Source organism: Salmo salar, chromosome 20 (genome assembly GCF_965601325.2).
Source record: "Salmo salar chromosome 20, fSalSal1, whole genome shotgun sequence".
In the NCBI taxonomy this organism is placed as follows: domain Eukaryota; kingdom Metazoa; phylum Chordata; class Actinopteri; order Salmoniformes; family Salmonidae; genus Salmo; species Salmo salar.
Genome location: NC_138310.1, coordinates 26,531,262 through 26,546,598, shown reverse-complemented (window position 1 = coordinate 26,546,598; position 15,337 = coordinate 26,531,262). Strand labels below are relative to the sequence as shown.

The 15,337-nt window shown below is 44.1% G+C and overlaps 2 protein-coding genes across 2 annotated transcripts in view; both read right to left on the bottom strand.

The window, feature by feature from the left end:
* Positions 1 to 4,615: 4,615 nt before the first annotated feature.
* On the bottom strand, positions 4,616 to 5,665 carry LOC106580367 (N-acetyllactosaminide beta-1,3-N-acetylglucosaminyltransferase 4). The gene has a single exon (XM_045703134.2). It carries the CDS (start codon positions 5,663 to 5,665, stop codon positions 4,616 to 4,618), a length of 1,050 nt encoding a protein of 349 aa, XP_045559090.2.
* LOC106580366 (leucine-rich repeat-containing protein 43) overlaps positions 5,525 to 15,337 on the bottom strand; it is a 27,597-nt gene continuing 17,784 nt past the window's right edge. Inside the window, exons 10-13 of the mRNA XM_014161327.3 lie at positions 15,101 to 15,331; positions 10,358 to 10,463; positions 9,374 to 10,143; positions 5,525 to 5,756 (exon numbers count right to left, since the gene is read on the bottom strand). Of these exons, the coding sequence (XP_014016802.1) occupies positions 9,986 to 10,143; positions 10,358 to 10,463; positions 15,101 to 15,331 (495 nt within the window). The 3' untranslated portion in view covers positions 5,525 to 5,756; positions 9,374 to 9,985. The remainder of the gene's footprint in view (positions 5,757 to 9,373; positions 10,144 to 10,357; positions 10,464 to 15,100; positions 15,332 to 15,337) is intronic.

The window sequence follows — 15,337 nt, the reverse complement described above, 5'->3', positions numbered from 1 at the left end:
TCCAACCGGCCTCACAACCGCAGACCACATGTATGGCGTCGTGTGGGCGAGCATGATAATGCACGGCCCCATGTCGCAAGGATCTGTACACAATTCCTGGTAGCTGAAAAATGGCCCAGTTCTTCCATGGCCTGCATACTCACCAGACATGTCACCCATTGAGCGTGTTTGGGATGCTCTGGCTCGATGTGTACAACAGAGTGTTCCAGTTCCCGCCAATAACAGCAACTTCGGACAGCCATTGAAGAGGAGTGGGACAACATTCCACAGGCCACAATCAAAAGCCTGATCAACTCTATGCAAAGGAGATGTGTCGCGCTGCATGAGGCAAATGGTGGTCAAACCAGATTCTGACTGGTTTTCTGATCCTTGCCCCTACCTTTTTTTTTAAAGGTATATGTGACCAACAGATTCATACCTGTATTCCCAGTCAAGTGAAATCCATAGATTAGGGCCTAATGAATTGATTTAAATTTACTTATTTCCTTACATGAACTGTATCGCAGTAAAATCGTTTAAATTGTAACATGTTGCGTTTAGATTTTTGTTCAGTATACAAACAGAGAACAGCCACCTTTTCAACTACATTCAGTACATTGACATGCTTAACACCCTGGCCATCCTACAATCTAAGCTTGATGCCCTCAATCTCACACAAATTATCAATGAACCTACCAGGTACAACCCCAAATCCGTAAACACGGGCACCCTCATAGATGTCATCCTAACTAACTCACCCTCTAAATACACCTCTGCTGTTTTCAATCAAGATCTCAGCGATCACTGCCTCATTGCCTGCATCCGTAATGGGTCTGCGACCAAACGACCACCCCTCATCACTGTCAAACACTCCCTAAAACACTTCTGCAAGCAGGCCTTTCTAATTGACCTGGCCGGTGTATCCTGGAATGACATTGACCTTATCCCGTCAGTAGATGATGCCTGGCTATTCTTTAAAAGTGCCTTCCTCACCATCTTAAATAAGCATGCCCCACTAAAAAAATTTAGAACCAGGAATAGATATAGTCCTTAGTTCACTCCAGACCAGTCTGCCCTTGATCAGCACAAAAACATCCTGTGGCGTTCTGCATTAGCATCGAAAGCCCCCGTGATATGCAACTTTTCAGGGAAGTTAGGAACAAATATACACAGGCAGTTATAAAAGCTAAGGCTAGCTTTTTCAAACAGAAATGTGCATCCTGTAGTACTAACTCAAAAAAGTTCTGGGACACTGTAAAGTCCATGGAGGATAAGAGCACCTCCTCCCAGCTGCCCACTGCTCTGAGGCTAGGAAACACTGTTTCCACCAATAAATCCACAATAATTGAGAATTTCAATAAGCATTTCTCTACGGCTGGCCATGCTTTCCACCGGGGTAGCCACCCCTACCCCGGTCAACTGCCCGGCACCCTCCACAGCAACCCGCAAAAGCCCCCACCATTTCTCCTTCACCCAAATCCAGATAACTGATGTCCTGAAAGAGCTGCAAAATCTGGACCCATACAAATCAGCCCGGCTAGACGATCTGGACCCTCTCTAAAATGATCTGCCGAAATTGTTGCAACCCCTATTACTAGCCTGTTCAACCTCTCTTTCGTATCGTCTGAGATCCCCAAAGATTGGAAAGCTGCCGCAGTCATCCCCCTCTTCAAAGGGGGGAGACACTCTAGACCCAAACTGCTACAGACCTATATCTATCCTACCCTGCCTTTCTAAGGTCTTCGAAGCCAAGTTAACAAACAGATCACCGACCATTTCGAATCCCACAGAACTTCTCCGCTATGCAATCTGGTTTCCGAGCTGGTCATGGGTGCACCTCAGCCACGCTCAAGGTCCTAAACGACATCATAACCGCCATTGATAAGAGACATTACTGTGCAGCCGTCTTCATCGACCTTGCCAAGGCTTTCGACTCTGTCAATCACCACATTCTTATCGGCAGACTCGACAGCCTTGGTTTCTCAAATGATTGCCTCGCCTGGTTTACCAACTACTTCTCTGATAGAGTTCAGTGTGTCAAATCGGAGGGCCTGTTGCCCGGACCTCTGGCAGTCTCTATGGGGGTGCCACAGGGTTCAATTCTCGGGCCAACTCTTTTCTCTGTATACATCAATGATGTTGCTCTTGCTGCTGGTGATTCTCTGATCCACCTCTACGCAGACGACACCATTCTGTATACTTCTGGCCCTTCTTTGGACACTGTGTTAACAAACCTCCAGACGGGCTTCAATGCCATACAACACTCCTTCTGTGGCCTCCAACTGCTCTTAAATGCAAGTAAAACTAAATGCATGCTCTTCAACCGATCGCTGCCTGCACCTGCCCGCCCATCCAGCATCACTACTCTGGACGGCTCCAACTTAGAATATGTGGATAACTACAAATACCTAGGTGTCTGGTTAGACTGTAAACTCTCCTTCCAGACTCACATTAAGCATCTCCAATCCAAAATTAAACATAGAATCAGCTTCCTATTTAGCAACAAACCATCCTTCACTCACGCTGCCAAACATACCCTCGTAAAACTGACTATCTTGCCGATCCTTGACTTCGGCGATGTCATTTACAAAATAGCCTCCAACACTCTACTCAACAAACTGGATGCAGTCTATCAAAGTGCCATCCGTTTTGTCACCAAAGCCCCATACACTACCCACCATTGCGACCTGTACGCTCTCTTTGGTTGGCCTTCGCTTCATACTTGCCGCCAAACCCATTGGCTACAGGTTATCTACAAGTCTCTGCTAGGTAAAGCCCCGCCTTATCTCAGCTCACTGGTCACCATAGCAGCACCCACCCGTAGCACGTGCTCCTGCAGGTATATCTCACTGGTCACCCCAAAAGCCAATTCCTCCTTTGGTCATCTTTCCTTCCAGTTCTCTGCTGCCAATGACTGGAACAAACTGCAAAAATCTCTGAAGCTGGAGACTCATATCTCCCTCACTAGCTTTAAGCACCAGCTGTCAGAGCAGCTCACAGATCACTGCACCTGTACATAGCCCATCTGTAAACAGCCCATCTATCTACCTACCTCATCCCCATACTGTATTTATTTATTTATCTTGCTCCTTTGCACCCCAGTATCTCTACTTGCACATTCATCTTCTGCACATCTACCATTCCAGTGTTTAATTGCTATATTGTAATTACTTCGCCACCATGGCCTATTTATTGTCTTAACTTATCTCATTTGCACTCACTGTATATAGACTTTTTGTTTTCTTTTGTTCTACTGTATTATTTACTGTATGTTTTGTTTATTCCATGTGTAACTCTGTGTTATTGTATGTGTCGATTTGCTACGCTTTATCTTGGCCAGGTCGCAGTTGTAAATGAGAACTTGTTCTCAACTAGCCTACCTGGTTAAATAAAGGTGAAATAAATATTTTTTTACAAAGATTCTATCACATTTTGCATGACTGCTGAAAAACAGGTGCCACCCACAAGGAAGTGGTGAGCTGCACAAATTTACATGCCTCTTCAGATTACAAAGTTGAGAGGCTGTAGTTATCTTCTTTACGATTGGACACACTTTGAAAAAGGTTGCCTTGTCAATCTGTCTGTGTGATAATTGTGTGGTGGAAAGGTATGCAGAGGGACATGGCTGGCTCCTGCTGCCTGGAACAGTTGGAACAGTGAAACCCAACGCTGGTTGACTTTCAGTAAAAAACACCTGACCTCGGCCGAATGGGATAGTGGGATCGTGGTCCAGGTTGAAACCGCTAAACAAACCTAAAGGACTGCATACACTTTATCTCCTCTCTTAAAATCCTTGGATCTTTTTTAAATGGCCTTTACAAGAACATTGCATAATTCAATTATAATTTAAGAGGATACAATATTGTAAAGAGATGGTATAATGCTCATGCATTTTTGTACCTAACTTTTTAAACGTTGAATATCTGTACAAAAATAAATGAAATTTATGGACACATTTTAAAAGTTTGTGTCTCAAAACATTTGCAGGAGCTCACATGAAATTACCCTTCAAACACATTTCATAATACAGTATTTATTTAAATTTTGTTCTCTTATATTTTCTTTACACAAACTACTTCCTCATAAGAAAGTACTGGCTCTGCTATGCAATAAAGTTCATCTGAATAGAAACTGACAAAACCCTGGAAATGACCACATGTTTCAGAAAGCATTATGACGTCACATTTAAATATACATTTACAATCCACAGATTTCAGCTATAGAAGACAAGTTTTAATCACTGCTCCCTCAAACAATTTATTGTGTCTAATAATTCTACACCACAGCTCCCCCTCCCCCCACAGCACACGAGACCTGTTAAGTTTGTTAACCATCAGTACCTCTGTAAACCACTAGACCTGTTTTTAAAGCTTCTGTTCGACCTTTCTAGAACCCAAGAAACATTCTAGAAACGTCCTTGTCATAAGTGTCAAATCTCCGTAGGGATCGTACACCATCTTTGCTGAACTGAATACACAGTAAAGCCAATATGTCAGAATACTTCAAATATTAATATGGAGGAAGGAAAGGAAGCTATTTTTGACCATTTATAAGGATAATTTCTCTATGAAAGGAATGCCTATTTTACAGTAGAGAGACAGACAAGTACAGAAAGATACACACAACACCTGATGCCTCATATCCTTAATCTAAAGCACTTCAGCTTTGTGTCCTGCAGTAGAGACCACATGGTCCACATCTCAGTGGGATTCAGTTTGTGCACCAGCATAATCTCCCTGTAAATGCAGGGGTTGAAGTGTGACACCACCTGATGGAACCCAAAGGTCCTGAAGCCAGAGTGGTGTGTCAGCGTGACATTAATCTTCTGCAGGCACATGCCCACAAAGACATCATCAATGGGGAAGAGGTCAGTGCTGGACACTGCCACTCCCAGGCTCAGCACAGTCTGACGTGACATCAGGTAGCCCCCACCACCAGCGTATGGAGGATATGGCTTGTTGGGGTACATCTCCTCTGGTATGAAGTACTTCCATTGGTTGAGCCGGATTGGATAGGCTCTTGAAATTATGTCACCAGCGAACAGTTGCTCAGAGGGCTTGTGGCCTTTAACATATTCAACCAGATTGCTGGTGTGAACAAAAACGTCATCGTCCCCTTTGAACACATAGTGGGCCCACTGGCACTCCAAGGTGAACCAGTTCAGGAAGTGGACCTCCTTCAGGGTCAGGTTGAAAAAACTGTCCTCAAAATCCCACTGCAGGATGTCCCCAAACTGCCTGCTCTCCCACTCCAGTAGCTGCTGCAGCAGGAATCCCTGTATTCTGTCTAACGATTTACCTACTAAGAACAACAGTTTCACCCTTTTACCCTGAACATATCCCCTCTTCCCCCAAGTGCTCCGGAGCGCAATCCTGCGATCCACCTGGATGGCTGTGGACTTTATGGCCAGCAGGAGAAAAAGGTCATTCTCACAGGGTGTTGGAGACAGCAGGCGGGGGAATGTCCTGCAGTGTTTGTACATGAGGAAGTTACGGTGGGGAGGTGGGACAGAGGACGGAATATTCTGCATGCTGTCATTGAGGGAGCACTTGAAAACATCCACAGTGGGCTGTGCCAGCGGTGGTGTGGTGGAGGCAAAGGTGTTCCAATGCCAATCTGTGTGGTCCTTACGCCCCACTCTGAGCTCTCCCCTATATGGTAGTGAGACATTGACGTCAATCGTCATAAAGATAACACCAATCAATGACACCAACGCAGTCCCAATGACAATGGACCATCTACTGAGGCGTAGGTTTCTGAAGAGGATCCTCATGGTTCTGAAAAGAATTGCAAGCACAATACGTTTTAGCAACAAGGAGACCGAATTGGCACTGGTAGCATATGGGCAATTCCACTGTAATAGAGTGACATTTTAAAATGTATGACAAACAAATGATTGCAAAGTTAAGCAAACCATACAGCTCTATGCACAAGGACTACTTTTAACAATTTCCACTGAAAACTTTACAAAAACACCTTTTCTTGAAGAACAGTGCAGATGCAAAGTTTGGTAACAGAATTACTGTTTGTGCCGTCATTCAGTATGTACTGTATCTACCGGTATATGTAGTAGGCCTACAATAGACTACAAACGGCAAACTTATATTGTCATACCAAAAGTATGCAGGCCACACATAATTGTGCCTCTGCGGTAGCCTGGTCCCAGATACAGTATGTTTGTGCTATCATGTCAGCTGTTTGCCATGACAAGGAGTGGCATGATGGCACAAACAGACTGGCACCCAGTCTACCTCTGGGGCTTTCTCCACCACAGAATAATACACCATGTTTGTGGAATGACGCAGAAAAATTAATCCATGCTTTTGTTACTTCTAGGCTGGACTACTGCAATGCTCTACTTTCCGGCTACCCGGATAAAGCACTAAATAAACTTCAGTTAGTGCTAAATACGGCTGCTAGAATCCTGACTAGAACCAAAAAATTTGATCATATTACTCCAGTGCTAGCCTCCCTACACTGGCTTCCTGTTAAGGCAAGGGCCGATTTCAAGGTTTTACTGCTAACCTACAAAGCATTACATGGGCTTGCTCCTACCTATCTTTGCGATTTGGTCCTGCCGTACATACCTACACGTACGCTACGGTCACAAGACGCAGGCCTCCTAATTGTCCCTAGAATTTCGAAGCAAATGGCTGGAGGTAGGGCTTTCTCCTATAGAGCTCCATTTTTATGGAATGGTCTGCCTACCAATGTGAGAGACGCAGACTCAGTCTCAACCTTTAAGTCTTTACTGAAGACTTATCTCTTCAGTAGGTCCTATGATTAAGTATAGTCTGGCCCAGGAGTGTGAAGGTGAACGGAAAGGCTGGAGCAACGAACCGCCCTTGCTGTCTCTGCCTTGCCGGTTCCCCTCTTTCCACTGGGATTCTCTGCTTCTAACCCTTTTACAGGGGCTGAGTCACTGGCTTACTGGTGTTCTTCCATGCCGTCCATGGGAGGGGTGCGTCACTTGAGTGGGTTGAGTCACTGACATGGTCTTCCTGTCTGGGTTGGCGCCCCCCCTTGGGTTGTGCCATGGCGGAGATCGTTGTGGGCTATACTCGGCCTTGTCTTAGGACGGTAAGTTGGTGGTTGGAGACATCCCTCTAGTGGTGTGGGGGCTGTGCTTTGGCAAAGTGGGTGGGGTTATATCCTGCCTGTTTGGCCCTGTCCGGGGGTATCATCGGATGGGGCCACAGTGTCTTCTGATCCCTCCTGTCTCAGCCTCCAGTATTTATGCTGCAGTAGTTTATGTGTCGGGGGGCTAGGGTCAGACTGTTACATCTGGAGCATTTCTCTTGTCTTATCCGGTGTCCTGTGTGAATTTAAATATGCTCTCTCTAATTCTCTCTTTCTCTCTTTCTGTCTTTCTCTCGGAGGACCTGAGCCCTAGGACCATGCCTCAGGACTACCTGGTATGATGACTCCTTGCTGTCCCCAGTCCACCTGGCCGTGCTGCTGCTCCAGTTTCAACTGTTCTGCCTGCGGCTATGGAACCCTGACCTGTTCACCGGACGTGCTTGTTGCACCCTCGACAACTACTATGATTATTATTATTTGACCATGCTGGTCATTTATGAACATTTTAACATTTTAACATCTTGACCATGTTCTGTTATAATATCCACCCTGCACAGCCAGAAGAGGACTGGCCACCCCTCATAGCCTGGTTCCTCTCTAGGTTTCTTCCTAGGTTTTTGGCCTTTCTAGGGAGTTTTTCCTAGCCACCGTGCTTCTTTCACATGCTTTGCTTGCTGTTTGGGGTTTTAGGCTGGGTTTCTGTACAGCACTTTGAGATATCAGCTGATGTACGAAGGGCTATATAAAAATAAATTTGATTTGATTTGAATATGTAGTGCTGCAAGGTGGTAATTACCAGTTGTGATGTCGGAAATACCAGTTGGATGCTAATTGACCACAAGCTGTGTCAACCATAAACTACAATTACAGCTATTATGCTTGTAAACAAATCATAGTGTTCAAAAGCCATATTCTTAAATTGTTTTTTATAAATAATGTTTTGTTTTTTAATTTAACTGACAAAAATGCTGTTATCAAGGTCATTTTCTTAGTGGGTGATGTCAGAGGTCAGATTGTGGGTAAAGTTAGATGATAGAAGAGTTTCCCACTTGGTTATGAATGCAACATTGGACCTAGGCTATGCTTAACAAGTGGGTGTCTAGACAGGTAAATTAGGGGCTCTATTCAATCCGCATCATAGAAGTTCAGCTTTACATCGTAATTGAAATTTAAAGGCAATGTTCCCGCTTTAGCAGAGACTGCATTTGTTAAAAGCTGCATATGTCGGCCCTATTCTATCTTATTGCAACACAATCTCACACTCAATTCGTGCAAATATCTACAAAAAGTATTTCAGCAGATTTTGTGCGTTTTTGCGCGGCTTAGCACCATTATACCCAAGTATTAAGCAAAAACAAGCATAGAAAACAGCATTGGCATTAATAAAACATGGTTGATTAACAATATTGGGTTGTTAACACGTTTGTTTTATGTGGGACACATAAAAAGGCAGCGTAAAAGAACATTTCCCAAAATGCATCGCTCTAATAACTTTAAAAAGATTGCTTAGATGTTTGCCCCCCAAAACAGTATTTTCCTATAAATGAAGTAACACAAAAGTGTGTCTTTTCCTACGAATTAAGTCGCACAACAAATGTGTGTATTTTCACACAGAAATGCAGAAAATCGGCTGAAATACTTTTTGTACATATTTGTACTAATTGAATGTGAGATTGTGTTGCTTATTTCGTAAAGCAATAACAGGGTGCTTGAACGAAGCCAACAAGCAATTCCCATCAGTGGAGAGGACTGCTCATAATAATAGCTGGAATGGAGCAAATGGAATGGTATTGGAAACCATTCCACCAATTCCGCTCCAGCCATTACCACGAGCCCGTCCTCCCCAATTAAGGTGCCACCAACCTCCTGTGATTCCCATAGGCCTATAAAAAGGAAACAGGGTCCAACACTCACTTGATTTAGTTACAATTTAAGTTTTGTTTAATTCAGATTTTCTTTTAAGAGCAAGATGTCTTGTGTGTTTTATAAACAGAAACTGAAAAACCTCAATAATGTTCCAGCACTCAGGTGTAGCCTAAAGAACCTTATGATAATAGTTGATAATAGTTTAGGCTACACCACAAAACTATTTGTCAATGATATACTAGTTACACTAGTTATTTTATACTAGACTGTATTTACTTATTATAAAACAAGGAAATACAATATAATGCGTGATTGATTAACAATTGATAATTGATCCTATCAAGCCCAAGATATTTGGTTTATTTTTTTCATCTTTTATGCGCCTATTCAAACATTTTTATTTTTAGCCATTAAAAAAAGAGTTTCAATAAAACACTAATTCACTTACTTGATATTAAAAACAAAGACGAAGAGACCATCAAAATAGTTGTAGCCTACTTAGGACGTGAGTTTCAGGGGGGAACTGAAGTGCTGTTCCATATTTACCACCATACAATCCTTAGCGGGAAGGATGCACAATCAATGTGCGCACCTGTTGCTGAAATACTTCGTTTATAATTTGCTTGATCCAGTTATAATTCTTTACAAATACTACTATACCCGCGTTTTTAAGAAGTTATGCTATTTGTCTTGAAAAATCGTTGCGAATTGACTACTAAATTCAAGTTACCTCACTGCCCTGAAGGGAAGTTGCATTACATGTATTGTCACCAATTGATCCTATAACCTTGAAGGGCGTGCCTTGCGCTTTGTCATTTGGATATTCTTCATTCCTTGTGACTTTTGTAGACTATGTCCAGTTCCTGCTATGAGATCCATGCACTTTTGAAAATGGAATTTCCCAATATTTTGATATAGCTACTACGAACATGAGGTACAAAAAGGGTGCATTGTATTATCATACATTTGACCAATTTGAGTTCGTAATTGGTTTTAATCCCCAAATTTGTCATGACAACTTTTTGTTTTTCTTCATAAAAATAGCTGGGCTGATGGCTCATCATGGGTGAACCAGGTGATGAGCTTCTGAGGCTGAATGCCATTTATCCAGATGCACAGTGAACTCCACAGTCATTGACTCGAACTGGTTTGGACTGGGAGCAGAGTTGTCGTCCATGCAGAAATCTGCCTCGCTTTCCTTCCATCCTTTTCCGTTACCTATAAGTATGAAGGGAAATATTTAATCTTATGAACAATTTATTTAGTACCATTTTACGTGGAATTGTAATTTTTTCCCCCGTACATTGTGTCCCTTGCACAAATATATTATTCTCTAGAAACTAGCAAGGCTAAGGTATTCTATTTTTCATCCAGGTAAAACTGTCCTAAGAACTGATCAACGCCTACACAGTTGCTATGTATTTTTTCTCACTTTTAGAGGGTGGAGCAACATTCTTCTGCCCCCCTGCACTGTCAGCACTTGATTTAGTTTTCTTGTCCTCCTTCTTCTTGTCATGTTTGGCTTTCTTACTTGGGTCCTGCAGAAAATTACAAAGCATGTCATACATGTACAGTGCATTCGGAAAGTATTCAGACCTCTTGACTTTTCCACATTTTGTTACGCTACATCCTTATTCTAAAATGGATTTAAGAGTTTTTTTTCTTCATCAATCTACACAAAATACCCCATAATGACAAAGCAAAAACAGGTGTTTAGAAATGTTTGCAAATGTATAAAAAATGTACTGAAATATGACATTTACATAAGTATTCAGACCCTTTACTCAGTACTTTGTTGAAGCACCTTTGGCAGCGATTACAGCTTTGAGTCTTCTTGGGTATGATGCTACAAGCTTGGCGCCTATATTTGGGGAGTTTTTCCCATTCTTATTTGCAGATCCTCTCAAGCTCTGTCAGGTTGGATGGGGAGCGTTGCTGCACAGCTATTTTCAGGTCTCTCCAGAGATGTTCAATCGGGTTCAAGACCGGGCTCTGGCTGGGCCACTCAAGGACATTCAGAGATTTGTCCCAAAGCCACTCCTGCGTTGTCTTGGCTGTGTGTTTAGGGTTGTAGTCCTTTTGGAAGGTGAACCTGCACTCCGGAGCAGGTTTTCATCATGGATCTCTATGTACTTTATTCCATTCATCTTTCCCTCAATCCTGACTAGTCTCCCGGTCCCTGCCGCTGAAAAACATCCCCACAGCATGATGCTACCACCACCATGCTTCACCGTAGGGATGGTTTTGGCTAGGTGATGAGCGGTGCCTGGTTTCCTCCAGACGTGATGCTTGACATTCAGGCCAAAGAGTTCAATCTTGGCTTCATCAGACCAGAGAATCGTGTTTCTCATGGTCTACGAGTCCTTTAGGTGCCTTTTGGCAAACTCCAAGCGGGCTATCGTGTGCCTTTTACTGAGGAGTGGCTTCCGTCTGGCCATTCTACCATAAAGGCCTGATTGGTGGAGTGCTGCAGAGATGGTTGTCCTTCTGGAAGGTTCTCCCATCTCCACAGAGGAACTCTGGAGTTCTGTAAGAGTGAGCATCGGTTCTTGGTCACCTCCCTGACCAAGGCCCCTCTCCCCCGATTGCTCAGTTTGGCCGGGCGGCCAGCTCTAGGAGTCTTGTTGGTTCCAAACCTCTTCCATTTAAGAATGATGGAGGCCACTGTGATCTTGGTGACCTTCAATGCTGCAGACATTTTTTTGGTACCCTTCCCTAGATCTGTGCCTCGACACAATCCTGTCTCAGAACTCTACAGACAATTCCTTCGACCTCATTGCATGGGTTTTGCTCTGACATGCACTGCCAACTGTGGGTTGACAGTGTATGTCAACCCACAGTTGCGACCAAACTGTGCTCAGTTTGGTCGGAAGGCCAGCTCTATGCAGAGTCTGGGTAGTTCCATATCTTTTCAATTTTCTAATGAAGGAGACCACTGTGTTCTTGGAAACTTTCAACACTCTAGAAATTGTTTTATACCCTTCCCCAGATATATAACCACAAGTCTATCTCGGCGCTCTTTGAACAGTTCCTTGGACTTCATGGTTTCGGCTCTGACATGCACTGTGAACTGTGGGACCTTATATAGACAGGTGTGTGCCTTTCCAAATCATGTCCAATCAATTGAATTTACCACAGGTGGACTCCAATCAAGTTGTAGAAACATCTCAAGGATGATCAATGGAAACAGGATGCACCTGAGCTCAATTTTGTGTCTCATAGCAAAGGGTCTGAATACTTATGTAAATAAAGGTATTTCTGTTCTTCATACATTTGCACAAATTTCTAAATACCTGTTTTTGCTTTTGTAACCGATGTGAAATGGCTAGTTAGTTAGCGGTGGTGCGCGCTAATAGCGTTTCAATCGGTGACGTCACTCGCTCTGAGACCTGAATTGGTTGTTCCCCTCGCGTTGCAGAAGCCGCGGCTTTTGTGGCGCGATGGGTAACGATGATTCGTGGGTGTCAGTTGTTGATGTGTGCAAGGGTCCCTGGTTCGAGCCCAGGTTGGGGCGAAGAGAGGGACGGGACCTACACTGTTACATTGATGCTGTTGACCCGGATCATTGGTTGCTGCGGAAAAGGAGGAGGTCAAAAGGGGGGTGAGTGTAACCGATGTGAAATGGCTAGTTAGTTAGCGGTGGTGCGCGCTAATAGCGTTTCAATCGGTGACGTCACTCGCTCTGAGACCTGAAGTGGTTGTTCCCCTTGCGTTGCAGAAGCCGTGGCTTTTGTGGCGCGATGGGTAACGATGCTTCGTGGGTGTCAGTTGTTGATGTGTGCAAGGGTCCCTGGTTTGAGCCCAGGTTGGGGCGAAGAGAGGGACGGAACCTACACTGTTACACTTTGTCATTATGGGGTATTGAGTGTAGGGGGGAAAAAAGATGTAATCCATTTTAGAATATGGCTGTAACGTAACAAAATGTGGAAAAGGTGAAGGGGTCTGAATACTTTCCGAATGCACTGTATAGGCCTATCTCTATTGACTAGAAGAGATTCATGACTCTTTATTTGCCTTGACCACAATTGTTTATTTCTGTCAAGGTCTCTTATGGATCATTTACAAATGACAATGGGCAATTTCATGGTTCATTCCATGGTTTGTTTCTTTTTAATACAGACTCAGATTTTTCACTTTAAAATGTATACCAAATCAAAACCATTGATTTCAAAGTTTAACAAACCATAGAATTCTGTGTACAAGGTTTACTTTTAATAATTTCCACAGAAAATGTCACAAAAATATACTGCTCAAAAAAATTAAGGGAACACTTAAACAACACATCCTAGATCTGAATGAAAGAAATAATCTTATTAAATACTTTTTTCTTTACATAGTTGAATGTGCTGACAACAAAATAACACAAAAATAATCAATGGAAATCCAATTTATCAACCCATGGAGGTCTGGATTTGGAGTCACACTCAAAATTAAAGTGGAAAACCACACTACAGGCTGATCCAACTTTGATGTAATGTCCTTAAAACAAGTCAAAATGAGGCTCAGTAGTGTGTGTGGCCTCCACGTGCCTGTATGACCTCCCTACAACGCCTGGGCATGCTCCTGATGAGGTGGCGGATGGTCTCCTGAGGGATCTCCTCCCAGATCTGGACTAAAGCATCCGCCAACTCCTGGACAGTCTGTGGTGCAACGTGGCGTTGGTGGATGGAGCAAGACATGATGTCCGAGATGTGCTCAATTGGATTCAGGTCTGGGGAACGGGCGGGCCAGTCCGTAGCATCAATGCCTTCCTCTTGCAGGAACTGCTGACACACTCCAGCCACATGAGGTCTAGCATTGTCTTGCATTAGGAGGAACCCAGGGCCAACCGCACCAGCATATGGTCTCACAAGGGGTCTGAGGATCTCATCTCGGTACCTAATGGCAGTCAGGCTACCTCTGGCGAGCACATGGAGTGCTGTTCGGCCCCCCAAAGAAATGTCAGCCCACACCATGACTGACCCACCGCCAAACCGGTCATGCTGGAGGATGTTGCAGGCAGCAGAACGTTCTCCACGGCGTCTCCAGACTCTGTCACGTCTGTCACATGTGCTCAGTGTGAACCTGCTTTCATCTGTGAAGAGCATAGGGCGCCAGTGGCGAATTTGCCAATCTTGGTGTTCTCTGGCAAATGCCAAACGTCCTGCACGGTGTTGGGCTGTAAGCACAACCCCCACCTGTGGACGTCGGGCCCTCATACCACCCTCATGGAGTCTGTTTCTGACCGTTTGAGCAGACACATGCACATTTGTGGCCTGCTGGAGGTCATTTTGCAGGGCTCTGGCAGTGCTTCTCCTGCTCCTCCTTGCACAAAGGCGGAGGTAGCGGTCCTGCTGCTGGGTTGTTGCCCTCCTACGGCCTCCTCCACGTCTCCTGATGTACTGGCCTGTCTCCTGGTAGCGCCTCCATGCTCTGGACACTACGCTGACAGACACAGCAAACCTTCTTGCCACAGCTCGCATTGATGTGCCATCCTGGATGAGCTGCACTACCTGATCCACTTGTGTGGGTTGTAGACTCCGTCTCATGCTACCACTAGAGTGAAAGCACCGCCAGCATTCAAAAGTGACCAAAACATCAGCCAGGAAGCATAGGAACTGAGAAGTTGTCTGTGGTCCCCACCTGCAGAACCACTCCTTTATTGGGGGTGTCTTGCTAATTGCCTATAATTTCCACCTGTTGTCTATTCCATTTGCACAACAGCATGTGACATTTATTGTCAATCAGTGTTGCTTCCTAAGTGGACAGTTTGATTTCACAGAAGTGTGATTGACTTGGAGTTACATTGTGTTGTTTAAGTGTTCCCTTTATTTTTTTGAGCAGTGTACATTTACAGGAAGAACTCTGCAGATACAATGTTTGGTAACAGAATAAAACTGAAGTAGATTTTATCATAATTCTGTTACCATACTTTGCATCTGCATAGTTTTTCCAGTAGACCTACATGTTTCATTTATTTACTGTGTAAATTCTTCAAAGTAGTCACTGTTCTATGGTTTTTGTTTAAAGTGAAAAATAAGTCTCAGCATAATTCCAGTACTGTGGAATTGCCCCAATACTTTAATATAGATCATGTAGAGCAAGGGGGCTCTGGTGTCAACTTTGGCACATATTTTCACTTTGATAGTTGTACTTTGCTTGCAGAGAAAGAGGAGAGTCACAAGCTACAGAGTACCTTATCTCGGGGTGGCATGGCCCTGGTGCTTTGCTCTGTGAGCAGCACCCCAAGGTTGCACAGGGCATCAACTCTCTGATCACCAGACACCAGGTCCTGTAGTGGCACATGGATCGAGCCCAGGGTTCTTCTGATGGGAGTGTCCTGGACCAGGTCCATTATTGAGTCTTTCTTCTTCTTCTTGTCTTTTGATTTTTGGTTGGAACAAGTGTTGCTTGGTGGTCGCGCACACTGTCC